Below are 25,249 nucleotides of genomic sequence, written 5' to 3'. Positions count from 1 at the left end.
ACCTTAAAACATATAACATAAGTAAACCTATTTCTGCTCAGAGTTGTGTGATAAACAGCCTTTAGAGTAAATACTGAACTTTTTATTTCAAAAATAAAAAGCCACCTTAAACTACATTGCCACCTTATCTGAATTAGTATTTATGTTGAGTTGCATTTTTTCCCAAAGACTACTTTTATTACTGCCAGCTGTCATGCTAAATAATGCTGCTCCGGTGTGCTGTGCCATACAAATGCCTACCTATCTGTTTCCTTTCGCTCTGCTGAAGTTATAGGTTGAGTCCTAAATCTCTCGGAAGTCTTTCTACTTTCCCCAGGAGAAAAATAGCGCCTTGGCCTCCGTGACCCTCTTTCGTGTTCAGCACTGGCAGACAAATCAGTACCTGATGTTGGCATCTCAAACTGAGATTCACTTTTTCTTTTTAAACCACACCAGAAAGTGCAATAAAGGAAACAAAGAATTAGGATGAGGGAAGAGGGAGGGGAGAAAAAGAGAGAGAGAGAGAGAGGTGAAAGACAAATATAAAGCACCCCACCAAATCAGTCCATATCAAGTCACTCTGCATGCTCCTGGAAAACCATGCATAGAAAAGTACAAAGTCATTCCATTCCAGATGCCCCAACATCAGAACTTGCACTAAGCAAGCAGAAGCACAAACGAACAAGAGAATTCAGGGCAACTCCACCTCCAAGACACACTAGATGGGAATTGACTCGTGTGTTTGAAGTGCGGCAGAACGCAACTGATGTTGAGTTTGGGGTGCCATTTTATGCCAAGGGACGTGCAAGTGTCACACCAAATTAAAAAAAAAATATTTACACATATATATTCAGAAACGTCACCTACAGTTCAGGTTTCTTGCAGGCATTGGCAGTTTCCAAAAAGGCATTACGGAGTTGGGCAACAGAGACTTTTGTGTCAACCATGGCAATCTCACCATTGGGGATCTTGGCTTCAGTGCTCTGAAACTCCATTGCATTCTTTGCAACATGCTCCTTACTTTTAAAAACTTCTAATTTAGGCGAACCACTATAATCAGAAAATGAGCGGGTAAGGAGCTTATGCTTCACTGGTGTCTCTTCCCGAGCCTGAACTTTCCCTTTAGCGCTCTGTAGGTACACAACTCTTTCGCTCCTCTCAACATTCTCCCGAGTCTTCCCCTGAGGTCCAGGCATCCACTGTATACATCGCTCTAGCTCTTTCTCAGGTTCCACATTCCTTGGCTGGCCAACTGCCAGTTTCTCAAATTCATCTCCTCTGCTCAACCTACGATTCTCTGAAGTCAAAGTTGGCTGCCTTTCCTTCTCTGCCTCCAAACTGGAGTAAGTGAGCTTCGATGGTGATCCATGATTCTGATCCAAGTCACTTCTTTCATCATCCATCTTCGCATCTTCTGGGAATCTGGTTACGAACGCTACATTTGCCGGCCCGGGAAGGTTATGAATGGGGCTGCTTTCCGGTTCTTCGGCTGCCACCACTTTAGCTATATGAGCGGTTCCAGCAGGCTGAACATAGCCATGTGTGGGTTGGCAGGCCAAGCCAAGAGGCTGATTGGCAACCCTATGGAAAGCAGATGTTTCTGACTGAAGAGGCACGGAATTAACAGGCACTGGGCGAACCTTTCTTTGAGTCATAGGGTCTGCTGGAAGTTCAGGGCTTGGATGTGCACTTTCCTCTTTCACCAGTTTCTCTCTAACTTTTACTCTTTAAGAAAGAAAAATGGATTAAAAAATGTGGGACAGTTGTAACTAAGCCAGAGAGGAGGAGGGGGGGGAAACACATGCACCTAGTTTGGGGGAAATCCAGCAAGGTCAAGTTTTAAGCATCAAGTTAAACTAGACTAAACTAGTGGGGGGATACAGGAGAACCTTCCTAACAAGTGCCCTTTGCCCAATCTGATGTCAGAGAGGATCAAGACATGGATTTCAGCACAGTCATCACTTCTATTCTCATGCGTCGCGCTGAACCATTTAGTCCGCTGTGTCAAATTTGCCGATGAGGAAATGCAATTAAGTATGCCCAAATGGAGAATAAATAGAATTTGGGTTTTTCATCGAACTACTAATATCACTAATTTATTTTTTTTAAATCATTCCAAAAAATAACGACACTGGCACTTGTCCACCTTGACAGTGGAAAAGAGGGGGGGGGAATGGGTGGCTCCCTTAACATGAACACATTAGAAGAAAAAACATGTGAGAAAAAAGAGAAATACTCCATTTAAATTATAACCAGTGAGAAAATGTTCTAAACAGAGATGGAGAGCAGAGGCAACTGAATCTTGACATGTAACCTGAGAGCCAATACGGTACTTTTAGATATTTGTTTTATTTGTGAAAGACTCATGCCTCTACCTTTGGAAAATGCACAAGAAGTGTGAAGCAGAAAAAGGGAGGCTCCTGCTTATGTATGTTTTGCTGAAATATGCAGCAATTTGAAAGTGTGTGACCATGAAGGGGGGAGACTGTATTTTATACTCTGCTATACCTTAGAACAAAATATATCCTAAGCAGAGGATCCGAGAAAGAAATTCAAGTGTAAAACAAGCCATGATCACCTGTCCAGGAGCCAGCCCATTTGCTCATTCACACTAAGTCATGTTTTGGTTTAGTGTTGTGTGCAAACAAGGTATAAATGTTAGAGAAAAGGGTAGTGGAGTGTACAACTGATACCAAACTCCCTGTTAGATAGGGCCTCTCAATCATAGCTGAGCCTATTCTATATATCATTTGACATGTTACCTTTTTAAAGGAACTGTTACTAATAGCAAGTGTTCATACATCACATTATTAGCAAACCAAGTTCTCATTTAAAGTACGTTGCACAGCACTAAACAATCAGAATTTTGCTATAGCCTGTTTTTAACCACTGGATTTAGGAATACTTCTTTGTCTGCTCACTAAAAGGTAAAGGGGCCCCTGACCATTAGGTCCAGTCATGACCAACTCTGGGGTTGCACTGCATGACAAAGCCGCTTCTGGCGAACCAGGGCAGCACACAGAAACGCCATTTACCTTCCTGCTGTAGTGGTACCTATTTATCTACTTGCACTTTGACGTGCTTTCGAACTGCTAGGTTGGCAGGAGCTGGGACCAAGCAACGGGAGCTCACCCCGTTGCGGGGATTCGAACCACTGACCTTCTGATTGGCATGTCCTAGGCTCTGTGGTTTAACCCACAGCGCCACCCGCGTCCCTTTGTCTGCTCACTAGAGACCCACATTTTGGAAGGGCGTGAGAACTACTTTATGTAAACATGCAAGCTGCTCACAGCTCCAAAGACAAGCTAATGTATTAACTATACACTTCTTTGTATCTTCACATTCAGGGAAACCACTCAGTAAGGGGCAAAAGTTTCTGCATTCAGTGCTTGCAACATTTCACAGGCTAGTATTCTGTTGCACTTCAGATTGCAAGGCAGGAGAAACATGTTAATACCGGTAACAGGCCGAAAGGCAAGACCTGAGTTTAGCCAGTGCCACTATGTTTACACCTGTGGAGCAAACATTAAGGGCACTTCTAGTGCTTCCTACTAGAACATCAATTAGTTGTAAGTGACAAAAAGGAAGACAAATTCTCTGGGGGGTGGGGAGTGGGAGAGAGGGCAAGGGCAGAAGGAGAGTTTCATTAGAGCAGAAATTAAAAACAGAAATTGTATTTTTTTAATCCACTGCCATTAAAGGGTGTCAACGACATTTGTTAAAATGATAGTAGGGGAAGGAAAAGGAGAAAGGAAGTTAACAGTCCTATTATTATTATTATTATTATTATTATTATTATTATTGCCACACAGCTGCATGGTAGGATACCTGGAGGGCCAGTTGATAAGTGAAGGTGTATCCCCATCCGAATCTTTCTGAAGAAACCAATCAGGTTTTGTTTTCCCTGCACTACTATAGAAAATAGAGCTTCAGAATTTTTTCCTGGCAATACGTCAATGCATGCACACACAATCCTCCTGTTTTCCCCCACTTCCTTAAACAGTTTCTTCATAATTCATTGCAGCTATTTGGCTTATAAATGTAAGAGGCAGGCTTGTAGCTTTAGAATAGCTGCATGTGAATACAACGAGGAACATATCCACAATACACAAAGAAAAAGCTAAACCTCTCTTGAGACAAATATGCTCTCAAAACAGACTGCTACTACTACACCTAGATGTGTGTGGGGTTTTGTGTGTGTAGCGTACACATTTGAATCATTTTTCTTCTGGTTCAATATTTAATGCAAGAAAATAAAGTGTAACATGGCCAAATTAACAAATGATGCATTTGTTTTAATGAAATGAGTTTGGACCTGCTTTTTGTTTGTTTAAAGAGAAGTTTATCCTGAATTTTCATTTTCAATGTAGGGTGAGAAGTTATATTGAGAGAAAAGGGAAAGTTATACAGAGATTTAAAAAAGAAGTCAAATGAACCTTTTAAATAAGAATTTCATTGAAACATCTATTCTGATGCCTCACCCCATCGATGTTTTTTATTTGTATTTTTTTCAAAATAAATGAACTTGTTCATAGGCTTAGAAGAACCTGGCCCTGGTAAACCAGATTCAGAAGCCGCTTGCCACACTGCCTGTTTTAGATGTAACAGGAAGCTATGCTGAACTGGCTTCCTGGTCTGTTTGCTCATGTGAAAGGAAAAAAGCAAAATGACTGCAGGTTCAAGCAGCTTGGGCAAATCCTGGTATAGCAAGCCAGGATTTGATTGCATGAGCAATGCCCCAATCCTTCATCACTTCAATGAAAGCAGTGAGAGATGTACAATAAATCAATATTTAATGGCAATGATTTAAAACTGCAAGATTTTATTAAAATGTACAAATTAAAACCCTAGCATCACCTTGAAAATTTGCTACTTCAGACCAGGCTCTTGAAATAAATACTTGTTTCTGACACTGGTGAAAGGCAAGTTGAGTCAATATTCAAAGTGAGCAACAAACTGCACCAAGAAACTAGGGGGAAGGGGGGGGGAGCAATGACATTGACACCTTTCCCAAACATCAGCATTCCTAGCCCAAGAAGCTGCCAGGATCTAGATAGGTATGGAAGCTAGAGAGTTTGATGCCAGAGTGAACTAGCTTAATCTTTATCACAGAGGAGCTTTAGCTAGAGTCACCGTGACCTGACATGTAGCCCAAAATGGAAAGAATGAAGAAGCTGGCTGCATTAATCCCAATGAGAGAGACCTGGTCCAGATCTGCTTAATGTACTCTGCTATTTTGATCTATGCTAAAGCTCCAGAATATAAAAGCATACTTTAACTTGAATTAGTGAGTTCAGTTTCTGTGTATGCATATGCACACATGTGAACGTGAATATGCATGCACACACATGTACATTTTTTAGAAGAATGTGTGCAAAAGAAGCAAAGAACTAAAGATGAGGAAATACTGGGAGTGAGTTTAACACACATATTCTCTGGGCCCAAAAGGCAAAAATGAAATGGCATTTCAACAAGACTACTGTAAGTAAGTTCCATCTCTAACTACATTTCATTACTCTTATCTGTACCTGGAATGATAGGATGGCTAACTCTTCCATGGTTTTCCCCTGCATTGTTCCCAACAACATGTTCACCTGCTTTGATTTTCAGGTCAAGAGCAGGGAAAAGGGGAACACCATTTTCCTCAAAGTCCAATTAAAGGTCCAAACATCTGCCTTTCTTTGAAGGCATTTGCTGCCATTGTTTGCCGTATCTGCTGCTGTGCCCAATTAAAGGCCTTTAATGCTCAGTGATGGCAGTCAATCAGAGATCACATAGGAAAAATGATGCTCACTATCCTATAGAACTAATCACATTTGGTTCATGCTGGTGTAACCATGCTTCTTGAATAAGCAATCACTTTCATCTATTTTAACATAAGAGCAGCTCTCCAGAATTGGACCAAAGCCCAGTATAATCCAGCACCCCATTTCTCACATTGGCCACGTGATGCCCATGGGAAGGTCACTAGCAAAGTACAAGAGCAACTGTTCATTAAAAAAAGAAACCTGCAAGAAGAATTTTGGCGTATCCTTAATAAAAAATCTCTACCCATATATAGAAGCTTGAACTGTTCGCTGAAATCCCTTGGAAGAACACCCTTTACCTTGGATACTGATACTTTTAGTGTGGAAAAATAAGAAAGGGAAGTTTATCAAAGGAAGTACATGTTGGATAGGAAAGGTCCTAGTTCTGTCTAAGATGGAGATGCAAAGAGCCATGATTGCTCTTTGAGCTTTGCAGGAGAGAAACAAAGGAAAGGGGTCTCCTCTCTCAAGGTGAGACTGAGAGAAGGGGGAAGTAGGATTTTAGGTCAGCAACCCTGAGAATGCCAGTCTAGCATCTGAACAGTTTAGGTCATAAAGACAATCTGGGAAGCTTGGAGGTTCCTCTATCTACTTTCTCCCCATGCAAATCCCATCAGCTTTAATGCAAGTTGAGTTGCCTCCAAAGGCTTCCAACAATACTTGAGTAGCTACAATACTGCATAATTGCATAAAATATAAGTGACCCCATGGAAGCAGAGTTGGAAGAGGAGGTTAGTTAGCCCTGTCATCCCAGATACACTCGAAGGGGCCCTAAAACCCTTAAAAACCACCACAGAACCACCACTTTTTTTTGGTACGTCATTGGTACAGAAACTTAGATAAATTGCATTGCAAGCAGAATAGGCAAAACAACGACCAATTAAAAGCCATCACTTTTACCTCATCTCCGAATGTGCATTAAAAAATTAAATTCAAACAGGAAATGAATATTGTGCAACTTCAGAACAAGTTGGGAACTTAAAAGAATGCATTTGCCTGCCACCAGTTTTAGGCCCCTATTGAACATGATGAATTCTGAAATACACGATCCACTTCAACTGGGCAAACACACAGCATTTCACCCCCCGATGGCAAAGGTGGTATTTATAAAGCAACATTTTAAAAAATCTATAGAATCGGGAATATTGCAGAACTCAACACTGAAACTAATTTTTATTCATGCAGCCATAATCTTCCCTTGTCTTTAAAAAGCTTCCCAAGGGGGCTTTCATTTAGTGGGCTGAGACAGGTTTCGTTTGAATCTATGACAGGAACATATACCGGAGGTTGGGTTGAGAGACAGGCCTTCTTATAATCTCTACAATGCAGAATTTGTTACAGCGTTCTTCCAAGAAGTCTATATATTTGAATGTGTGACACTGCGAGCTACTTTGGTTGTTCCCTTCCCAATTTTCAGTTTGGATTGGCTTACAGTGTAACAAGGGCACCACTTGTGGTGGTTGGTCCTGCTCAGCCAAGTTTGTTAGTACACATGTAAAGCAGCTCCCTTCAAGCAACATGTCTCTGCTGCTACAGCAGCCTTTATCATCCAGTGGCTCAGAAGAGAGGCTTTGGCAACTGTGTTCACCTGCTGCCAGCGACAGGCCTTCTCCTTTTCTTTTCCCATTAAAGTCTGTCTTTGGGTTTAAACTGCTCAGCAATCTTCTTCTCATTCATTCTCTCTCTCTCTCATCAACATCAGTCAACATATTTGCCATGACAGATAGCTGTGGTTTTTTTTATTGTTTTCTCTGTCCCATAATCTCTCTGAATGCTCCTTGAATACTGAAAGGGCTCGGGCCCCTTAAAAAATACATTGGGGGGGGGACTTCTTTGGCTCCTAGGAGTTGCCGTGCCTGCATTCAGACATTGTGTGCACCCCAAACACCACCACGAGCAGCCAGTTACGTGGGGCAGAGATACACACAGACCTGCAACACCAGAACACAGTTTATCTGCCCTTGATGTTACTGGGAGTGAGAAGGGAGAAAAGGGGACTTGGCTGCCTTTTTTTTTTTTTTGAGATGGCCGTGTACTTAAGGCATCATGTGCTTTTGATGGTATGTTGTTTGCTGGCAGAAAAATGCAACCTGAAATCCTCACATTCACTCACTTCACACTGATATGTGGATTGTCTGAAATTTACATTGGGTTTTATCTGTGGTTAACTGGAGGGTCTGCAGAATATATGTTCTCCCTCCTCTCAAAATGGGTAAGTTCGTTTGTAAAGGTATTTGCCTTTTTAAAGACTCAAATGCTTTTCAGAATTCTTTCCCTCAATATGTTCCCTATTTCTGTACTGACCTCAAAGTTTTAGCAATGCTATTTGTACACCAGTACAACAACACCTGCTTTCTTGGTGGATTTCAACCATTCTTTCAAAGGCTGTTCCAAACATACAATCTGTGCCGTGCATAGATCTGTCTTGCTTAATTTTCCCTTCCCAAAATCCTATATCCAATCTTGTTCCTTTTCCTCCAACACTAGAAGTGCACTGGATGTGTCATTGTACTAATTCACACCTCTTGATGGGTAAGCCTTGTGCTACTTGCTTCCTATCCAGTTGCCCCTTATTGCCATTGTCACCTTCTAATATTAAGACAATGCGAAGTCCTTGGAGCAGGTACCATATACCAGCAGTTGCTGACACTCTACAAAACAGCGACAGGAACAGTGCACTTACCCTAATCTGCTGTCGCTGAGGGAATGACTTGGTGAAGCTAGCTGCTTTGGTGAAGAAAGGGAAACCCTGCGAGTTTGCTTTGGCGAACTTGGCACTTCACTTAGGGAGGAGTCATGGCCGATATATGAGAAGGGTGTGGAATTCTCTGATGCAGAGGGTAGATCGTGTCTGTTGCAACTAGGTTCTGGAGCTTCTCTCTCATTGTCCTCATTCAAATGCAGTTTTTCCCTTTCTGGAGAACTTGCCCTCTCAAGCACATAATTTTCCTTTGACTCCAAAGAAGCATTCCTCATCTCCTTAGTCTCTGTTTTACCTGAGTACAGAGAACTATAATCTTTACTTTCATCCTCATTTTTCTCACTCTTTGGTACTCTCTTCTCGGCCACTTCTTGATCTTTCCTTGCCCTGGTATATTTGGATAAATATTCCGAGTCCACATCCGAATCTATCGAAAGTCCGTATTTCTCAGCCAGCTGGCGTCGCCTCTCTGCCTTGTACCTAGCTATCCTTTCCGCTTTGGACTCGGGTCCCTGGGAATCCATGACTGAAGGGCTGTAAGAAGGTGGCTTTGTTTTTCCTCCACTGGATTCTGCTTGGTATCTTGATCTTGGCTGATTCTCTACTGAGGAATCTGAAGTTTCTTCTTCATTTGATCTTCCTATAACAACACAGAATAATTAAAACAGGCAGAAGGTTTCCCAATTTCTCTCTTTTTATATAGATTTTAAAAAGTCTTAAACAGTTGTAAGTATTATCCTGACACTCATCCACTTCCCTATGACTTTCTTCAAGATGCCTTAGTATTCAATACAAGTTACAATGTTTGAAGCAGACATTAAGGAATCTATGGGAAAGTATTTGGGCTTTCAATTCCGTCTCACTGCTAAAGAGGAAATGAAAAAATAGGCTAGGGTGATGGCTTGCAGAGCCTGTAAATAGCCTTTGCCTCTGTTAATGGCATTTTGGGTTAGGGAGCTCCCCACAGTTTGGTTAAAAAAAGTTCTGGGTGGGACTGTCCATATTTGTGCCCCTGTCCCAAGGTCAAGAAGCATCCCTGGGCTGGTCCATAAGTCCCTCGAGCCTTAAAAGTTCCCTTTAGGGGCATTCCCTGGATAGCACAGTTGGTTAGAGAATGGTAGCACCATTCTTATAACACCAAGGTTGCTTGGGACAGCTGCATATTCCTGCACTGCAAGGAGTTAGACTAGATCAGGCATCCCCAAACTTGGCCCTCCAGCTGTTTTGGGACTACAACTCTCCCATCGTCCCTGACCACTGGTCCTGTTAGCTAGGGATGATGGGAGTTGTAGTCCCAAAACAGCTAGAGGGCCAAATTTGGGGATGCCTGGACTAGATGGTCCTCAGGGTCCCTTCCAACTTTACAATTCTAATATTTCTATGATTTGCTTATCTCTTTGTAAACAGCAGTTGGTGTCCAGGACTTGGGGCTAAAAACAGAGGAAGTTTAAGTCCAGTTCAGTTAAACAACCTCAACAGAGAGCAATGAAAATTAGGAGTAACTTTAAAACTTGCAACTACTGCCTGTTTCTTGAGCGTTTACCACAAATATTTGAAGTTACTCTTCAATTTCCAAACCAAGCTGTGAGGACTTCTCCCATCATATCAAAATACAGCAGAATTGCTTATAAGCTGTGTCTTTTATTTCAACCATATTACTTTTTAAATAGACTGTCCTGGGCTGATAAAATCCTAGATACATAGTGCAGCTGAGCATCCTCACTATTCACCGATTCTATGGATCCTTATGGTTAGCTATTTCTAAGCATGAGCTGCATTTAAAAACAAAAACAAAAAACCTAGTACAGAAGAACATAATAGTCGATTGGGCAAGAATTTGACTAAGCCCCTCTTAAAGCCACCTACTTTTCTATGTGCTAGCACACACTCCCATAGAATAAAGACCCTAAAAATGTTTAAGGTATTTTATACCAGTTGCCCTTTAAAACAAAGGAAACACAAGGATTCTATAGTACCTACTCATAGCCAGGCAGAGCTCCTACTAGCCCAAATCTGCTACAATACTTGGTTAAGAATAGCACATCTTACAAATATGTTTCTTACTGAAGTGAGGACTATATGGATCTGTTGCACGCATATATCTTGGCGTATCTTCTTCTAGCAAACGATGGGTAACCAATCCTGGACAGTTTTGCAAAAGGACGGGCTGAGTGTCATTTTCAATTCCCTCTAAACGCCTAGCTATCCTTTCTTTCCTGGGGAAAATGAAAGCAAGAGGTTATGTCAGAAATATCACCTAAAGAACTGGAGGTGATCCTAAGATGTGATGGAAGGAGTAATCACAACATCATTTTTACTTTGAGAAATACAGAGGAAGATCTAGAATTTACCTTTTCATTTCCAAGGTATCCTGCCTGTTCGGTTCGAAGAGTTTTCTTAATTCGGAAACTGAAGCAAAACAAAACCCCATAAAATACTTATTAGAAATCTGAAACTATGCACTTTGTTAATGGAGTGGTTTGCAGTTATATTCTAGGTTAGTCATAAGCGTAGACCCACTGAAATTAATGCACAAGACTACTTGTAATTAATATTACCCATTACAGTCATACCTCGGTTTAAGTACGCCTCAGTTTGAGTATTTTAAGTTTAAGTATTCCGTGGACCTGTCTGGAACTGATTAATCTACTTTCCATTACTTTCAATGGGAAAGTTCGCTTCAGGTTAAGTATGCTTCAGGTTAAGTGCAGACTTCCGGAACCAATTACACTCATACTTCGGGTTAAGTACGCTTCAGGTTGAGTACTCTGCAGACCCGTCTGGAACAGATTAATCCACTTTCCATTACTTTCAATGGGAAAGTTCGCTTCAGGTTAAGCACGCTTCAGGTTAAGTACAGACTTCCAGAACCAATTGTGTTTGTAAACCGAGGTACCACTGTAATATTAATGGGTCTACTCATTGGATACAACCCTTGGATTTTTACAACACAGTTACCGGTATTAGCAAACAGCAGATTAAGAAAAATATTATGTAAAACTTTGGAAACCTGTAGAATACCAACATTATTCTCATTCCTGTTCAGGATGTTTCTCAACCATGCATAATCATAAAATAACTTTTGGTAGAGGTGAGCCAGCTCGTGCTATGAGCTACTTCCCTGATCTTAAAGAGCTTCTCTTCTGAAGTTACTAGAATTCTGTGTTCCTTCAAACAGCAGACATTCACAATTTATTTATTTTTTGAAATTCATACTTCATGCTCAGTGGAGAAGCCATTATAAAGAAGGAGGCAGGAGCTCTTGCTTCAAAGGTACATTAACTCTACAAGCCACAACTGTTTTGCAGTCTGCTAGCAAGCAGCAGCATTCCACAACCAGGGTGCCACCACTGAAAAGTCAGAGTTTCAGTCACAACCCATCTCACTTCCGCAAAAGGTGGAATCCAGAGAAGGGCATATAAGCCAAATATAGGCAGTGGTGCAGCTTCATGCTCCGGCACTGGGGGCAGAGAGCAGGCGGGGGCATGGCTGGCACACATCCCGGGGGCGTGGCATGCCACCTGCAGGGGCATGGCAGCATCCTGGGGGTGTGGCACATCGTCTGCAAGGGTGTGGTGCCCAGCGCGGGGGGGGGGAAGCTGGGATGGCACCCCCCCCCCAGGATTGTGTTGCCGGGGGCGGTACGCTCCCCCACCCCCCTCTTCCTCTGCCAGTGAATGTGGGCCAATGAACTTAAGGTAATAGTATTTTTTTATTCATTTTGCAACAGTGTAAATAAAAACAAACAAATAACACCCCAAGAGGAAACAGAAGTTTATATACAAAGTGGCAGCTGCTTTTGACATCATGGCTTGCACAGCTACCATATATACATTCAGACTCTATCCAAAAGCCTGATGAGAAAAATGCTGCAGGAGGGGCAGTCCGCAGGATCAGAGCAAAATCAGAAGCTGGAAAGTCAGGAGGAAAACTGAGACCAGAGCTTGGAGAGGGGAAATATTGTGGGTCACGAGTGGAGCCAACTGCATGGCTTTCACTTGCTTTTCACTCCCCAGCTCTGGTTAATTGGCAGAACAATTTTACTGCTTGCACCACTAATGCACTGTATGCTTGGCAACTCTAAAGCTGACTACAGCACAGGTTTTTAAGGTTTTTAGCCGAGGACGTAAGCCACATAAATAACACCTACGCATAGCCAACTCTTGTTTAGGTGCAGACCTAAGAGCATAAACTTCTTTTTATTGCCATCAATGGACCGTCACCATGGTTAACATATGAACTGAAAGTCGCCACTTCGCTGAAGCAAAACCCCGAAGAGTTTATTTGCAAGTGAGACCTGCAGCAAAATGCCTCCACGCTCCGTAATAAATGTTCCTGTTCAGGCCCCCAGGCAGTTTGGAACAGGAGATTTGTAGTCCTGTTCAAGCCTTGCAGGGGAGGGAAGGTGAATGAAAGAAAATAGGATTCTCTCCTTTCCCACAGTGCAGTGCAGGATGGTCCGTATCCTGGATTAATAGCCAGCTGAGAGGTTAAAACCCTGCAATCTCAACTCTGCAATTGATGCAATGGTCTTCCTCAGGTGCCAGCAGCATCCTGGGTTCTGCTGCTGTTTTGCAGGCCTAAGTGAAAGCTATGGGCTTGTGGAGTATCTCCCCAACACCTTCTCAAGCAAGACCAGACATAAAAATAGCACAGCCCTAGACTGTGCAGCATCACACTTTTTCCACACTTGAGATTCCAGACAGTTATATCAGTTACATAGGTTAATATATGACTGGAGGCTCTCCTAAGGCAACTTTGTCCCCACCCCCCTTTAAAGTGACCTGACAGGTACCCCTGCTAACATGAAGTTCCTTTAGATCAGGAGCAGGGGAACCTGGGGATTGATGTTGATGATCTACCACTCCCGACAATCCCTGGCCTTTGACCGGGAAACTGCAGAATCCACAAAAAGCAAGCATTTCCTATAAAAAGGGACACAAATCTGGAAGGGACGGGTGCTGAAGTGTCCAACACTATCTGGAGGGCCACAGGTTCGCTTCCACCCCATTCTATATGCTGTATATAAGTAAAACTCACATTTACCTAGGTTTAAAAGTATTTTCTTTCCACAGATACTAGTAAATCCCTGGGGTGGGGGGAAATGGTCAGTTAAATTTTGCTTTTCTTGTATGTCCTGTAATGCATGCATCATCAGTGCAAGCCACCTGCATGCTCACTCTTTTCACGATCCCATTGAGAGGTATACAATTTCACACAGACGTGCTGGGCCGGTCTGAACATCAGCATAAACTTTTGACCATTGAAGGAAACAGCTGGGCTGCACAAGTTATCTCGGCACAGCTGAGAGGCACAGGACACTTACAAGAGAGAAAGCAGCATTTTAAAGATGAGTGATCCGGCATGCATTTGCAACCAGCTTTGCTTTAAGTCACTTAGTCCCAAGGATTCTACACATATCATGTAAGTGACAACCCTTCTCCCATAAGAGGAATCACAGACTTTAGAATCTATTTTAAAATGCTGCTCAGGGCACTTAAAACTGGGTTATTTTGCAATAGATTGCATTATAAATCTTGGTTTCGAAAGCTATATATGGTTGAGGGTGATTTTACACAAGGCAACAGTTACATTTTAGCAGGTTAAATATGCATCTGCCAAGAGTGTCTTAAGATATACTCCAATGGTAGTTTAAAAACAAGCAAAGGAAGAAATATCTTTGTCTCTCCATTTATAGTTTGTGTGTGTCAAACAGCTTTAAATTTCAGGAAGGAACAGTCTCCCTATCACACTAACAAATGTCCCACATTATGGCAAAAAACTCTCTCAGGCAGGATAAAGGATCCAGTTAGATACTAGCCATGTGACAGTAATGCACAGTCTACCTATTTTAAGAGCAAAATAAAAAGCCTTTTGCAGTTTCTATCACAAGGGGAAGACACAAGCGTGTCCAAATCAAGACTTTGAGAATTTTGCATCGCCATTTTAAAAATAAAAACAATACCTAATTCCCAGATCAATTTCATGTAAGCAAACGTACTTATTTCTTTGTGCACCACTCTGGAACTATTTCATGATGCTAGGGCGGTGATGCTTGGGTCCCCAGAAGTTGTTTGACTTCAACTCCCATCATTTCCAGCTACCTTAGCCAATGGTCAGGGATGGTGGGAGTTGTAGACCAACAACATGTGGAGACCCAAGGTTGAAGAACACTGTGCATGGGGATGATATTGGAAAGAACATAGGATTGGAAGGGACTTGGAGAGAGTGGGGAAGTTCTGGGATAGAATGGATGAGCCCTGAGGCAAGGACAATGGGGTCAGAAAAGAGCAGGGGAAAGCAACCTAAGGCCTGGGGGCCGGATGCAGCCCAATCGCCTTCTCAATCCGGCCCACAGACGGTCCGAGAATCAGCATGTTTTTACATGAGTAGAATATGTCCTTTTATTTAAAATGCATCTCTGGGTTATTTGTGGGGCATAGGAATTTGTTCTTTTTCTTTTCCAAAATATAGTCTGCCCCACCACATGGTCTGAGGGACGGTGGACTGGCTCACGGCTGAAAAAAGTTGCTGACCCCTGGAAAAGAGGCTTTCCACATACCTCAAAGACAAAGACTTAAACAGAGAGCTTTGGGGAATGGTCACTGCTGCCTTCTCCTGTAGTATGCAGCTCATTTAGAGTTAACTGGCGTGACTCCTCTGGAAGAGCTCTCCTAGTGCAGCTGCTCTGTGCTTGCAGCCCTCTGTTCAGTCTAAAATGAGCAGTTTTTCTTTGGAGATCTAAGTCTTCCATTAGGCAAGTGTGTGAATGATAAGAGTTGATTCTAGATAAAGGCAGTTAGGTATAGAGGCCTGAACTAACCATTCATATAATGCTCTGTGTTTTTGAGGGGCCCACACAGGGAGGGAGGCTCGCTAAAGCCATCTTGCCCCAAGACCCTACAAGAACCTGGAGATGGCACTGAACTTCATGTTCCCGGTTCCTTTTTGAGGGAAGAGGGAGGTGAATGACCATTGCTGGGAGATTTTGCACACCATGATAATAGTTTATTGTTGGCATGTCAGAATTTTGCAAGGAGTAGAACCATTATCCCAGGACAAACCCTCTGCTTTCAGTATGCCTCTTTCAGGAATGGGGCAAAAGGTTGTTTATGAAGAACACATGCCTATGGCTGTCTTTCAAAGCGACGTTCTAAAAAGCCACTATACAAGAAAACACAATTCTGTACCTACCTTTTGGCAGCACTGCTAAAAGGTTGGCATCGATATCCTTAGTGCTGTTTGCAAGCTCTTCTTTATCCTCAAATGAAAACTCTTTCTGAAAACTGTAGCATCGACAACGTTACGTTTAACAAAGGTGTGGAAGACTGCTATTAATCAAGTTACAGTATACTACGGCATATAAGCAGTCCCCCCCCCCACTGGAAGCATTAGTGCCTTAGCTAACAAGTACTTGGACAGCCCATGGCATCGGCCTATCATCCTCGATGATCAATACTACATATTATGCCATATCCTCATTCGTTCTTCTGGTCCTTGGTTTATTAGTGTGGGAGTTCATGCCTGTGCTGTGGAAAAGAAACTAACCTTCTCACAAACTCTCTTTTGTTCTTCTGGCTGCAGTTTATTACTATTATTATTCTCAGTCTAGACCAGCCTTCCCCTGATGTGCCCCTTTACCTTTACCATAAAAGCACAGCCCAAAGAACTAGGCTTTATAATCTTTCAATTATTTACTGTTTTAAAACTAGGTAACATTAAACAAACTGCTAAGCTATCTGACTGAGCTCCTGTTACATGGGCTGACAATAATTTTGGGCAAAGAGGGCATGTTTTAAGATGAAAACAATAAAGGAGGATTGCTCTTTGCTTCTGTGATGTAAGGTCTTTGAATATCTGTCCTATTAACCTAATTACCATTCCCAACAATCAGCAACACCATTAACTCAAACCCCAAGGAAAACGGCATTTTTTCATTATGGCTCATTATACTGCACACCCAAAGAAGTCATAACCTTGAACTCCTTCATGGAAAAGGCAGCAAAAACAAACGCACATAACCATTCCTTTTAAAATACACACTAGCATACATACTTCAGCTCTCTTTATTTCAGTTCCTCTATTGCTCTTTATGTAGATGGACCACAGCAGAACATGTAGTCTGCAAGCAAAAGGTTTCAGGTTCACTCCCTGACATATCCAATTGAAGGCTGGGAAATGGGACCGCTATCTGAGATTCCCGAGAGCCACACCTGTGGTATGACTTGGTTCAAGGCAGCTAAGTGGGCCTGGGCAGAGCAGAAGCTGTCATTGCAACTAAGGGAGGACCAGCCAATATTTGCATGTACATACATGCCATGACAGTAGTAACAGCAAAAGATGGATACTTGGTTTCTTTCCTGCCTCTCCTGCTTTTGGTTGGAGTTCCATTTATTGCTCAAGAAGGCTCCTTCAAGACCCAAGCCTGCTCTATTCCAAAAGCATGATATGGAGCTTTTTCTTCAGGACAGAGACTAAAAGATTGGTTTATACAGCCACTTTCTTAATTTCTAGGGTGAATCTGCATGGGTGATTAGTGCAGTGCACATAGATTTAAATATGCAGTGACTTCTGATATCTCCAAATGTATGTTCAGAGGGGTAAAAGGTTTTTTTAAAAAGGTAAAGGGCCCCTGGACAGTTAGGTCCAGTCAAAGGTGACTATGGGGTGGCGGCACTCATCTTGCTTTCAAGCCGAGGGAGCCAGCGTTTTTCCACAGATAGCTTTCCGGGTCATGTGGCCAGCATGACTAAATCGCTTCTGGCACAATGGAGCACCATGATGGAAACCAGAGTACATGGAAACGCCGTTTACCTTCCCACCACAGCAGTACCTATTTATCCACTTGTACTGGCATGCTTTCGAACTGCTAGGTTGGCAGGAGCTGGGACTGAGTAAGAGGAGCTCACTCAATCACAGGGATTCGAACCGCCGACCTTCTGATCGGTGGTTTAGACCACAGCGCCACCTCCTTTGTTTGTGGCACCTTAAAGATGTACAGATTTGTTGTGACATATGTTTTCATGGGTTAGCAACCTTCTTTTGGGTGCATGAAATGTTACCGTCAGTTGTGAGGCACACACGCACACACAAGGTGTTAACAGTGGAGTCACAAGACCATGAAATACCAAGTACAGGAGGGCTGTGACATTTCAATTTGAACTTTGCACAGAAACCTCACAGACCTCCTTGTTCCTCTTACATTTCATAGCTTTTGGCTCCCCTCTCATTTTTTTTCCTGCCAGCTGAGAGTAACATTTCAAGCATCTGACAGAGTGGGCTCTGCCCCATAAAATACTATGGGCTGGTTTGCATAGCCAGTAAGCCATGGTTTATGGCGTACCATGAAATAGCAGCATGCTAGTTCTTGCTGCTGAATTGCTCTGCCTGACCTGGAGCCAGGAACAACAAACCACAAACCTTGCCTTGACATTACATCCTTGCCAACACTTGCACTCTGTTTTCTCCAAAGAAACTACAGGCAGAAGCCAAGGTTTGTTCTTGACTTGCTGCTTATGGAAGAGAAACTGATCGAGAGTGATGGTTCACACAAAACACGAGTCATAGTTTGTTCCTCCTGGCTCCAGGCAGTGTGGAGCAAACAGAGGCAATTCAACAATATCCAGTAGGACTTCCTAGGTGTGAACTAGCCCCAAATACCTGCTAGTGTCCAAGGTGTCAAAGGACTCTTTGTTGTTCTGCTATATAAATACTACAATGATGACGATTAAGCCAAGATTAAGTCAACTGTTGTATTTTGTTCTCACAGGGACTAGTCAGTTACACCTAAGAAATGTTAAGAGAGTTTTGTTTGTTTACCTTAGTGTCCTCCTCCTTTGGAGTAATCTTGGAGTCTTATACCTGACCAAATTTTCTTTGTCAAAATCTGGAACAAAGAGAAGAAATTATATCACATCAGCAAAAGGTTTGGAGAACAGTCTTTACCAAAGGTGTCATGGGCTTTGAAGACACTTGAACTCAGGACGCAGGGGAGAAGTGTGCTAAGAGGAAGGCACACTTGGCAAATCGACACTGTGATCAACTCCCGCTTGGAAACCAATGTCCCCACTCTGGAAGGATGTGGGGATCCAGAATTGGCCTCCACAGTCACTTACAGACTCACTGTTAAAACTGTGTTTATGGAAGACAATCTTACTTGGCTACGAGTGATCGCAGAAGAAGAAGAAGAAGAAGAAGAAGAAGAAGAAGAAGAAGAAGAAGAAGAAGAAGAAGAAGAAGAAGAAGAAGAAGAAGAAGAAGAAGAGGAAGATATCACATCAGCAAAAGGTTTAATGGGAGAGGGGAAAAACACCAGTGCTTTAATAGGGGAGGTAGTGGCCATCACCTACCCCTCCTAATTTAGGGTTTTCCATTAAAGGAATCCGGGGGGCATGGTCTCTGTCCGAAGCCCAGACAGGGGCTAGACTAGGGCCATGGCACAACCCCTAGCAGTGACACTGGGGGAGTTCCTAGTTGATGTGCTCCAGCAGGGCTCCCCCTATTGGTGGTTAACCCTTCCGAGACTTCCTGCAGACGGGCAGGAGTCAGATATACCGGTAGTTGGTTCGTTTCCAATGCCTAAGCCAGGCATAGGCAAACTCAGCCCTCCAGATGCTTTGGGACTACAACTCCCATCACCCCTAGCTAACAGGACCAGTGGTCAAGGATGATGGGGGTTGTAGTTCCAAAAAATCTGGAGGGCTGAGTTTGCCTATGCCTGGTCTAAACCAATACCACTCACATTCTGTAACCAATAAAGCCTTTTCAGCCCATTAACCTAAAATACTGGTTTCATGTGTCTGTATTCAGACATCTTGGGAGGCCTTGGGACCTTGCCACGCAATGGGACTTCCCCTTCCTCTCCTCCTGTCAGCCCCCAACTCTTTGGATCCCCTAATTTTTTGGAACAGAATTTGAGGTTGCACAGCGGAGAGAAAAGGGTGTGGGATGCACACCAAGGAAAGCAAGGGTAAGTTTTGTTGCATGAGCAAGAAATGTTCCATTCATTGGCAGCCTTGGATACAATCATTTTGTTTGTTCAAATGGAAACATGGTCTAGAAGAAGTTTTTAATAAAGCTAAGTACGTAACTCTCTCATCTTCTCTCCCTCCTCCACACTGAAATGACTTGGCTTTTTAAAGAGAAGCGTAGAAAGTTCGGAAAAAATTAAGTAGTCAGTAAAATATTGTTTTAAGTTAACTGGAATAGACAGTAACAATTCAGTGTTTCTGAAGCCTTGTCAGCAAGCAAACATTGTTTTCAAACTTGGCATCTGCTTCATCCTATGATGATATCCAGTTTATTTTGTTCCCCAAAGTAACAATATGGATAAAGCTTACCCTATGAAAGCAACTAAAAAACAAAGAAACACACACAATAGCCAAGGCAAGCATTAGCAGTGATTTACCATTATTACCCTGTTTGAAACTCTGCGTCTTAATGAAAAAGAATGACCTTTAAGAATAATAGATTTGTATTATTGGAAAGAGCAGCTGTTAATAATTCTCTAACAGTATATGAGTTTGGTTAAATTAAAGCCAGGCATGCGTAAAAATTTATAGCAATTCTAAATGGTGTATAACCCAACACAGCTTTTGGCATGGATACCTATCTCAACCATGAAAGCCTCCAGAAGGCCACAGAGAAAATTCCTCTCCATCCCCAGCCAAAACAGGAGAAGCTTTCAACTTAAGGGATGTGGAGGAAGAAGGGAAGCTAGCCAAAGAAGAAAAAGCCTGAGTGATATTATGATTTGACTCTCCATTAACCATGAAGTACCAAACCCACATTTTGAATAACTGCAATGCACAGAGCAGCTTAAAATATTGGTACACTGTTTGTGTGAATGTGATGGGGGCAGGGAGGGTACCTTTTCAATCTACAGCAAATTCCAAAATGCTACGACACCTTGCCTCAAAAAGTTCCGTAAGTGGAGTTTCTCGTGGATGGTACATGTTTTTAACATTATGTGTTAAAAGTTTCAAGGGGTGGGGGGAAAGAAACCTATTGCTCAAATAGCATGCATTCAGCACTTAAATTACATAAAGATGTTTAACAGACGTAAAAGCATTTCTGTTTTCTAGGCTGTCTCAAGAGGGTTGGCTGATATTTTGGTGGTTAGTCTGACAATCATGTCCAGTATTCTCTCCAGAATTCTAAGGAGTCACTGCAAATGTATCAATACTTTGTTCCATGGGCAGTCACAGGATTATGACAATTGTATTCATAAAACTCTTCACTGGAAAGCAATTAATATATGCATGCACTGTTTTATTTGTTTATTTTCTGAAGGCAATAAAATTATTTATTGCTTCAGAGTTTAAACTGATCACTGCACTACCAATCAAAACAATTAAAAAAATTCAAACAAGCAAGCCTCTTCTTAACATATGCACAATATAGACATCACCTTTAAAAAAAAATCCTCAAAAGATATTACCATTAATGGTTACTCAGTATATCTACAAGGCCTTAATTCAACTGCTAGCTAAGCTAATTAGAAGATTCATCTAATCGGATTTTTTAAAAGAGCGTCCTTTGGGAAAACAATAAGACTAGATGCCAAACTAAATGCTGATTAACAAAGTGGTAAATGTTTTTTTCATGACGGGAGGGAGGGGAAGGGAAGAAACCTCGAAGAAAACTGTTTGAATTTAGATTACAATAAATTACATTCAGTTGCATTATTTCCGATGGACTTGGCACTCTTACCTTGGTCTTCGGAGTAGCTGACATTTCGCAAATAGCTGGATATCCAAGGATTTCGAAACATGGTTGCAGAAAACAAAGGGACCAGGCAAAAGGAGAAAACTACAATAGCAGCTAATTCTCAGTCAGCCACAGCCCTAGGCCCGTCTTAGCAATATTGTGTAGAGATTTTTTCATAGCTCAGGACTGGAGCTGTCAGGCTATCGCATCCCAGGGAGTACAGTAAATGCATAGCAATAGGCTGCAAAGTGGAGCAGCTCAAGGCAGTAATCAGATTACAAACAGAAATTAGGCACATGAATGCTAAAACAGATTGGACTGGGAGATTCATAATATTACCACTTGAAACCGTTAGCTGAATGACTATTTATATTCTAGCAATTAAATAGCCACACACACACCCCAAAAAACCCCAAACCCTTTATTTTGACTAGGGAATAGAAATGAAAAAATAAATAAATCCTCATTTGCCATAAAGGAAAGGCAAATATGATACCTGTAATCAGAATATACTGCAGTGATAGTTTAAACAGAAAGCAGAGACAGCCAACCAGTTTGGTTTCTACAGAAGGATCGATGCTGGTAATCATATCCATTATGCTAAATACTTGCCCTACTACTGGCAGACTAATTGCAAAATTTTGAAACTGCTGAGAATTATGAACAGCATATGAGCAAAACAGTGTTTGGTTCACAGTTGAGGGGGAGGAAAGATGGATAACTAAGTTCTTGGGAACAGACATCAGTCTTAGAAGAACTTCAAAATTTAAAGACGCAAGTTGTTAAAAGTATGGTTGTAAAAATTGGTAGGACACAATTCACCTAACAGCAGCATTCATTTTTAATTCGATGAACTCCTTTCAAATGAGGAGACTTCAAAGTTAAGTAGGGTTAAAATCATATCAACCCCCCCTTTTTAAACCAAACTAACCAAAAGGGATGGAAACATGGTTTCTCCAGTGAGGGGAGAGTAGACCCAGGTGTCTCATTTAAAGGAGTAAGTTCTTATTCTAGTCTTCACAGGCTCATGAAAAGTAACTGATGCCCTCTGCACCCCAAACACCCTCACTCCAATTTGGTAGTTCAGGAGATGATCCCTCCAAACCGCCAGAATACTCCTTAAATTCAAGAGTTCTAAAGGGACTAGGCACAACTGTTCAAAGGGGGAAATGGTGGCAGGAATGCATTGATAGCTTCCAAACAGACTTTGAACATATGGGAAGTTTAAATAATGGTTTGGAGCAGTATGTTTTAACTATGGGTTTCTGTTTTTGTTTTAAAAATGCTGCATATATGGAATTTGTGAACTTGTCCCTCTGGCCTATATTTCCACATTTCACGTGTTCAAAGAATACAGTGGATATCCATAGATAACAACATTCCAAAAGCCTTCCATCCCCTTAAGAGTTGCTCCAGTGCTAACCTTATTTGACCAAAAACAGGAACACCTGATTTTGCATGCAAAAGGTCCTATTTCTATCCCTGGCAGATCCAGGTAGGCTTTGTCAACGAAAGGAATTTTGCTACCATGGAAAACTGTTGCCGGTCAGTGCAGCTTCCTATGAATTCGTTGTTTTAAAGCTGGCAGCCCTAGGAAAGGCATGTATTTATAATACAAGCCTAACTATATTTTGATGTGACCCAATAGCTCAAGAGAGGCATTAAAACAGCATATGAATTAAGCATGTTACTGCCCAATAATCTCATCTCCGGCGATATGTCCCACTGAATGGTCACAGGAAGATTCTGCAATGGGTGGCCTTTGCTCAGTGCTGATATCAACATAAGGTACCTATTCTTTAGAGTGGTTTGCTGAGAGTGAAATACACAAGAGGGATATTAAAGGGAAGGGGGCAAAGAGATCATTTTAAGCTTCCTAGCTCATCATGTGCTTAAGACTCAAATCCACTCCCTTCTCAAGTGTCAGGATTAAGTAGCTGAAATGAAGATTTTCCTGCTATTTTTTTGCAAAGAAGCACAAAACAGAGAGATTCCAGCATACAACCATCTAGTGATTATCTCATGCAACTAAAAGATCTCTTGGAAGTTATTGATATTTTGTTTAACATCAAAAGGTTGCTGAGGTCTATTATGTCACACAACCATATTTTTTAATGAAATGGCAAGAGACTTATTTCACACACACTGATTTTTCTGTCTCAGAGTAGGGGGCTGGGAAATGCTCTTGCCTGGAGAGCTGCTACCCATCAGAAAAAGATAGTGCTAAGCTAGATGGGTGCTTCCTATCTTCCTGAAAGGCTACACTAAAAAAGTGGCAGCAATTCTCTCTCATTCTCTCTCTCTCTCTCTCTCTCTCTCTCTCTCTCTCTCTCTCTCTCTCTCTCTCCTGCCACTGTGTGCAGAAATGCTATTCTGGGTAATGGTGGGGGCAGCCTTGGTGAACACACACTGCACTGTCAAGAAGCCACATTGCTTTTCTGCCCTCCTTAAGTAGCTTACTTTGTTCAGTTCCACTTGGAGGCTATAAAGTTTTATTATCAAGTCAGAATCTAAGGTACTGGTCCCTGATTTGTGAGGATGCCTTAGAGGTATCATCAAGTCTTGGATGACCAAAGCACACCAGAGGCCCAACGAACAAATTGTGGCACTTCCTCCCTCTGGAAGGGAACCTAAACACCCACTTGATTTTGCTTTGCTTTGATTTTAGCAGATATTTTATGTATTTAATTCTTAGCTGGCCAAGCTTTTAGACAATGGGGGCAGGCTTCCAAATATTGCAATGACTTTCCAAACAGTATAAATGTGAATAATACTTATTTTTATTTTTTAAAAAATGTATTCATAAAAATTCCAACCAGCCCCTTGGATGTGAAAGTCAACTCGAGGTCTCTGAACAGCAGCCAATTCCACCAAGGAACACAAGCCTTAATATGGTACAGACAGCGGTGTGGGTTCCTCTCCTCATACAGGTCTGTGAGGTCATAAATTCAGCAGGGAACAAAGCATCTTTACACAATGACACATGAGCATGAATGCAGATGAAGTCTGACAGATCTAATGCACCACAAAACATCCACGTTAAGACTTTCCTCCCAAGAGGACTCTCAGCCTTCAACAGGGCTCTAAGAAAATGCAACTAATATCGTAGACTTAACTTGATGAGAGGAAGGGCAATGGGACTATGAGAACTAAAGTAAGCAGACCCAAAGGATAGAGTCCTATGTGCAAGGGACCCAGAAATTTCAGCTATATGTGCCTCCCCTCCCAAAGGGTGTTGCAGAGCTGGAAAAGGTCAAGACAAGGGCAACCAAAATGATCATGGAGAAACTTGCCTATCAAGAAAAGTTGAAGAATTTTCCTATTTAGAGAAAAAGCAAATCAGAGGTGTACAAATTTATGCATGGAGTGAAGGAAGTGGACAGAGAAAATGTTTTCTCTCTCTTTCTCTCGTAACACGACTAGAACAATGAAACGGATGTTGGGCAATTCAGGTAAGCTGAAAGGAGGTGCTTCGTCACACAGCACATAGTTAAACTATGGAACCTGCCCTACAAGTAGTAGCAACTGCCACCAGCATGGATGGTTTTAGAACAGGAGTTCATAGAGGGTAAAGGTGTCAGTGGCTACAAGCCACAACAGCTATGTCCTCCCTCCACCATCAGAGGCAGTAGACCTCTGAATACCAGTTGCTGGGAATCGCAAGTGAGCAGAGAACTGTAGTGCTCAGGTCCTGCTCTTGGGCTTCCCACTGCGAGAACAGGAGGCTGGAGCAGATTGGTCATTGGCCTCATCCAGTAGGGCTTTTCTTATGTTCCTATATCTGTCATCAGTGGGTGAAGGGGAAAGTAACCAAGCTCGATTAAAGGCAAGTATGGTTTTGCCCATTCGATGCAAAAAAGAGTAGATCGATATAATTATAGCCAAACATTCCAAGAATAAAATCAATGGCAAACTAAAAACACTCAGCAGTGGTGTTCATATCTAGGTAGGCTTGTCTAAACAAATATGTTTTTAGCAGGTGCAAAAAAGAATACTGTGAAATGCACCTGCCTGGTGTCAGCAGGTACGGAGCAGGGGCTAGGCTGGTGCAGAT

General features: G+C 42.1%; 1 protein-coding gene across 50 annotated transcripts in view; it reads right to left on the bottom strand.

Annotated features, from left to right (window-relative positions):
• SVIL (supervillin) overlaps window positions 1-25,249 on the bottom strand; it is a 154,089-nt gene that overhangs the window by 54,774 nt on the left and 74,066 nt on the right. For 10 of the 50 annotated variants that reach the window (XM_088653406.1, XM_088653412.1, XM_088653409.1 and 7 more), the window contains 5 exons: window positions 18,307-18,373; window positions 15,682-15,773; window positions 10,839-10,896; window positions 10,552-10,703; window positions 8,470-9,127 (listed from right to left, as the gene is read on the bottom strand). In XM_088653406.1, coding sequence (XP_088509532.1) covers window positions 8,470-9,127; window positions 10,552-10,703; window positions 10,839-10,846 — 818 coding nt within the window. In that variant the 5' untranslated portion in view covers window positions 10,847-10,896; window positions 15,682-15,773; window positions 18,307-18,373. Of the gene's footprint in view, window positions 1-240; window positions 418-846; window positions 1,705-3,807; window positions 3,892-8,469; window positions 9,128-10,551; window positions 10,704-10,838; window positions 10,897-13,533; window positions 13,809-15,681; window positions 15,774-18,306; window positions 18,374-21,198; window positions 21,417-25,249 lie in introns of those variants that run through there. The other 40 variants (XR_015946260.1, XM_088653405.1, XM_088653408.1 and 37 more) reach the window with 13 other exon arrangements.

This window comes from Zootoca vivipara, chromosome 11 (genome assembly GCF_965207765.1).
Source record: "Zootoca vivipara chromosome 11, rZooViv2.hap1.1, whole genome shotgun sequence".
Classification (NCBI taxonomy): Eukaryota; Metazoa; Chordata; class Lepidosauria; order Squamata; family Lacertidae; genus Zootoca; species Zootoca vivipara.
Note: the sequence above shows the minus strand (reverse complement) of the source record. Positions and strands in the feature narration are given on the sequence as shown.